The sequence below is a fragment of the Blennius ocellaris genome, assembly GCF_963422515.1.
Source record: "Blennius ocellaris genome assembly, chromosome: 7".
In the NCBI taxonomy this organism is placed as follows: domain Eukaryota; kingdom Metazoa; phylum Chordata; class Actinopteri; order Blenniiformes; family Blenniidae; genus Blennius; species Blennius ocellaris.
The window spans coordinates 1,104,153-1,109,486 of record NC_137656.1 but is presented as its reverse complement, the minus strand read 5'-3'; the positions used below and the strand labels follow the sequence as shown (position 1 = coordinate 1,109,486).

The following is a 5,334-nucleotide window of genomic DNA, read 5'->3' as shown; positions in this document are numbered from 1 at the left end:
CTTCCCAGGCTGACGACCACAGCCTCAAAGTGTGGAGGACCGTGGACTGGCAGATGGAGGCAAATATCACCAAACCCTTCAGCGAGGTACGACGGCGCTTGGCCACTTTTTTATTTACCGTATTTTCCGCACTATAAGGCACCTAAATACCTCAAATTTTCTCAAAAGCTGCCAGTGCGCCTTATATATGGAAGAATTGCTCTACTCGAGACTGCTATTTGACAGCTGAACAACCAGAAGCTTTTATTTTGACAACTCTAACTTCGCAACCGGATCTTCAGAGCGGACGACACTCCACACAACACCTTCATCACTCATGGTTGCACACCAACATTGTAACAAACCAAAATAAACTAGATGAAATAATTACACCCTAAACTGGGGAACAAAAACACATAAACACAATCAACACAACACCAAGCCCAACAACAACCCACAATAACCTCCAACAACACAAAACATGAATTCCCATCATGCCTTGCAACGACCACCTCTGGACGGTAAGCAGCCGCCGACAGCTCCTCAGTGCAGCCGATAGAAACTCCCATAATTCATTGCAGCTGTTTGTGGTTGTTTTAAATGCAATTATTGGGGGTTCTATTTGGTTTGTGGTGTCGGTAATAATTGTGTTGTGTTGTGTTTTTGTTGCTTAGTTCATGTAGTTTAGTTTATTACCGGTAGTTGTAAGTTGTCAACCAGCAGTGAAGAAGGTTTTGTGTGTAGTGTCGTCCTGGCATAGGCTGCAGGTAGGACTATCAAAATAAAGTGTGTGCACCTCTCTGGGTGTTAGAATCAGTGGAAAAATGTAACCTAATGGCTTTGAGCTATAAAAGTTGCTGACCACTGTGTCTATTCCATGCGCCTTATAATGCAGTGCGCCTTATATATGAACAAAGTTGTAAATTATGTCAATCAATGTAGGTGCACCTTATAATCCGGTGCCTTATAGGGCGGAAAAATACGGTATTTGTTTTTTTTTTTTTTAAATCTCTGTTGCTAATTCGTAATCGGTAAAGTCTCGTCCGCACGGCGACGTTTCAAGTGAAAAGGCCCCGGGCTTTGCATTTTCCTTTCGGAAAAGTTTCGCGGGTTACACGACAACGCTCTGAAAAACGACGCAGCGAGCACGTCAGGCCACTGGTTGGCGCTGTTGCTTGTTGTCAAAGTATTATGGACAGACGTCTTGGAGATGGTGCGAACCAACTTCCATCAGAACTTACCTTCAGGTCCCGTTTCCACTGAAAACGCTTCGCTCTCGTTGTTTACACGGCAGTGTTCTGAAACTGACGTTGGGCCACGAGGTGGCGCTGTTGGATGCGTTTGTAATGAAACGACACACATGCGCAATGAAAGAACAATACTGCACTGCCAACACTGGTACTACTATTATTTTTTTAACTATAGTATGCTTATTGTACTTTATCCTACACTTTGTCCCCCCCCCCTATCATAGTTTATTGTCCTTGTATCTCATCCTACTGTATATTCTGCTTCAGAACTTGTTATACTTTATCATAGTTTGTGATTTTTATCTTATTTTTAGTCCTATTTGATAGTCAGTGTATATAAGATACCTCTATTCTTACTGTTTGCACATTCCTTGTCTTTCATTTCCTCATGAGTCCTTAAGAGCTGAATGTTACGAGTAAATTTCTCCACTGTGAGATCAATAAAGGCTTATTTTTATCTTATCTTATCTTATCTTATCTTATCTTATCTTATCTTATCTTATCTATCTATCTTATCTTATCTTATCTTATCTTATCTTATACACGATAAACATAAACGATTGGACATTCTAGTGGACAGATGACAAGACACACTGGAGGAAAACCTTGTTGTTAATGTGGGGTTCTACTGAGCATGTGCAGAAGAGCTGGTTCCTCCTGCTGTGATGTGCAGCAGCTGACTGGACTCTCTCTCTCTCTCCCTCTCCTCTCCCTCTCCCTCTCCCTCTCCCTCTCTCTCTCTCTCTCTCTCTCCTCTCACTCTCCTCTCCTCTCCTTCCCTCTCCTCTCTCTCCTCTCCCTCTCCTCTCACCTCTCCCTCTCCTCTCCCTCTCCTCTCTCCTCTCCCTCTCCCTCTCCCTCTCCCTCTCCCTCTCCCTCTCCCTCTCTCTCTCCCTCTCCCCTCTCTCCCTCCCTCTCCCCTCTCCCTCTCTCTCTCCCCTCTCCCTCTCCCTCTCCCTCTCTCTCTCCTCTCTCTCTCTCCCTCTCTCTCTCTCCCTCTCTCTCTTCTCTCTCTCCCTCTCTCTCTCTCTCCCTCTCTCTCTCTCTCTCTCTCTCTTCTCTCTCTCTCTCTCTCCCTCTCTCCCTCTCTCTGTCTCTCTCTCTCTCTCTCCCCCCCCCCCCCCCCCCTCCCCCAGTGTGGCGGCACCACCCACGTCCTGCGCCTCTCGTGGTCTCCGGACGGCCAGTACCTGGTGTCGGCCCACGCCATGAACAACTCGGGTCCCACGGCTCAGATCGTGGAGCGCGACGGCTGGAAGACCAACATGGACTTCGTGGGCCACCGCAAGGCCGTCCACCGTCGTCGTAAGGAAGCCCGCTTCGCCACGGGACCCGTTTCCCCCACGCTTTCCCGCCGGCGCCTCCGTCCTAATCTGTGCCTTGTACTTCGCCGCGCGTAGAAATTCAACCCAAAGATCTTCAAGAAGAAGCAGAAGAACGGCAGCTCGCCCAAACCCAGCTGTCCCTACTGCTGCTGCGCCGTGGGGAGCAAAGACCGCTCTCTGTCTGTCTGGGTCAGTCTGCTTCCTGTCTGTGTGGCGGGTGTTTCTTATTTGATCTATTTCTTTTAGTTTGTTTTCGCTTAGCTGGTCATTTTCTGTAGTAGTCCTTTGGTCCCGTGAAACTGATTAGTCCAGTGTTTCTCAACCACGGTGCCGCGGCACACTGGTGTTTCCTCCAGATCGTCAGGTGAGCCGTGGGAAATTATCCAATTTCACATTTTTTTCTAAAAACAACATTTGCTCTCACAGCGACAGTGTGTTGCAGAGTAATCATGTATAAATACTCTTCACCACTAGAGGGCAGCACAGAACTTTGCCGGTGAAATGTAAAAGTGACAGACGTCAGTGTGGTTCATCTCCACCTCCTGCTACCATCTTGTATCAAAGTACTGTGTCAGTGACAGTGATGGAGAAGTTTTTGAAAACCAGGATCTCAGCTCTTCATCCATCAGGTCCAGGTTTCACACTGAGGGAGTCACTATTAAAAAAAAGTCCTTGCTTTCCTGGATTTACTGGATTCCTGTTGATCAAACTGTGATAAGAAAGACTTTATATTGTTAATAGAGGCTGCAGAGTTTAACTTTTTAACATTTCTGGGTGGTGGTGTGCCTCCAGAGTTTTCCAAAGAAAAAAGTGTGTCTTGGCTCAAAAAAGGTTGAAAAACACTGGATCAGACAGCAGTTCCCCCCCGCACACGTTTCCAAAAGTGCAGCGCTCATGCTGGTCAAGAACAAGAATATTTCCCGTTGAATATTCTTGTTTTCTAACCCAATGAGCCCGAGAACGCACCGTCGCAATGTCGTGCACATTGTTATGGAACATCCAGCTGGTTTCTCCTGGAATAACCCTTTGAAACGTCTTTGTGGTTTGATTTTAATGCTGAATGAATTGATATGCTCCAGAATCTTTTTTTTTTTTTGTTTGTTTTTTTCCAATGAGAGAAATACTTGAAATTGTGTCCTTCTGCTTCCTGTTCAGCTCACCTCACTGAAGCGCCCCCCTGGTGGTGATCCACGACCTGTTCGATAAGTCCATCATGGACATTTCGTGGTGAGTGAAGGTCCTTTCAGCAAGTTCACACTGTGGTCACGATGTTATGAACGGGGTGAGAACACATTACTGTGTGTGTGTGTGTGTGCGCGTGCGTGTGTGTGTGTGTGTGTGTGTCAGGACTCTGACAGGTCTGGGGATGTTGGTGTGCTCGATGGACGGCACTGTGGCCTATCTGGACTTCTCTCTGGACGAACTGGGAGACCCGTTGAACGAGGAGGAGAAAGTAAGACGCACAAACTTAAAATCTATTTTTCCAAAAAAAAATAAAATAAAATGTCCCCTAATTGTCGTCCCGACACTGAGCAGCTTGATCGAATGCAACAAGACGGGGACGGTGACGGCGGTAGTTTAGTCTCGTGTCGTTTTCTGTCTGTCGGTTGAGACCTCGCTTGGCTTATCTGTCCTGAAAACGCAGTCGCAGTCGAGTCTTTGTCGCCCCCGGGGCTGAATCTCCTGCTGATAAGTGTCCGCGCCCTTTAATCAGCAGGAAAACCTTGCACACCTTCGTCTACGACAATCAAAACGTGCCGCGATGTTTCCACGCGCACCTCTAAATCCTCCTCTGTCCTTTCCAATCTGATACGTCCACTTCCCCGCGTCCGTCCCCTGTCCTCCGCCAACCTGCAGAACAGCATCCACCAGAACATCTACGGCAAGAGTCTGGCCATCACCAACACGGAGGCCCAGCTGTCCACCACGATCATCGAGAACCCCCGAGATGCTGAAGTACCAGCAGGACCGGCAGAGCTCCGCCCAGGACCAACTCGGGTCCGGGCAGCGCCGGGCCGGAGGCCTCCGCCCCCAAACTCAACAGCGTGATGAACGGAGAGTCTCTGGAGGACATCCGGAAGGTGCAACGTCAATTCATTTCAGGACGGTCGTCCTACAACCAACTTGTTGGTGTTTCACCGCAGCGGGTTTCCGCGTCCCGTACGACTTCTGCGGCTGAATTGTGGGACTTTCCTTGCAGAACCTGTTGAAGAAGCAGGTGGAGACGAGGACTGCAGACGGCAGGAGGAGAATCACGCCTCTCTGCATCGCTCAGCTGGACACAGGGTGAAAACTGCAGCCACACGTTTGACTATCTTATTTTTATTTTAGTCCTATTTTATTTTATTTGACTTATTATTGCTTTCTACTGTAAATACTTTTGGCCCTTAGAGGTCTTGATAGTCATTGTATATAAGATTCCTCTACTCTTATCTAACTGTTTGCACATTTCTTGTCTTTCCTACTCATGAGTCCTTAAGAGCAGAATGGAAGAAGTACATTTCTCCTTTGTGATCAATAAAGGCTCATCGTATCGTATCGTATCGTATCGTATCGTATCGTATCGTATCGTATCGTATCGTATCGTATCGTATAGATATTTTGTGTTGGAGTAGATTGTAAACAAACAATTCCTTGTTTGGGAGCATAAGGTTGGAAAAGGCAGTAAATTTGGCCTGGATTTCCAGGTCGAGGCCACGTGGCGTTCACGATACTGAGTGTGGAGGTTTCACTGCCCGCACTGACCCCCGTCCCTCCACCTCTACAGGGACTTCTCTCCG

At 47.5% G+C, this 5,334-nt stretch overlaps 1 protein-coding gene across 1 annotated transcript in view; it reads left to right on the top strand.

The window, feature by feature from the left end:
- Window positions 1-5,334, top strand: part of hira (histone cell cycle regulator a) — a 15,935-nt gene that overhangs the window by 5,212 nt on the left and 5,389 nt on the right. The window contains 11 exon segments of the mRNA XM_080498909.1: window positions 2,366-2,524; window positions 2,526-2,534; window positions 2,630-2,743; window positions 3,710-3,727; window positions 3,729-3,781; window positions 3,902-4,007; window positions 4,412-4,495; window positions 4,497-4,544; window positions 4,546-4,635; window positions 4,755-4,840; window positions 5,322-5,334. The exon segment at window positions 5,322-5,334 is cut by the window's right edge and continues 9 nt beyond it. Of these exon segments, the coding sequence (XP_080355035.1) occupies window positions 2,366-2,524; window positions 2,526-2,534; window positions 2,630-2,743; window positions 3,710-3,727; window positions 3,729-3,781; window positions 3,902-4,007; window positions 4,412-4,495; window positions 4,497-4,544; window positions 4,546-4,635; window positions 4,755-4,840; window positions 5,322-5,334 (780 nt within the window).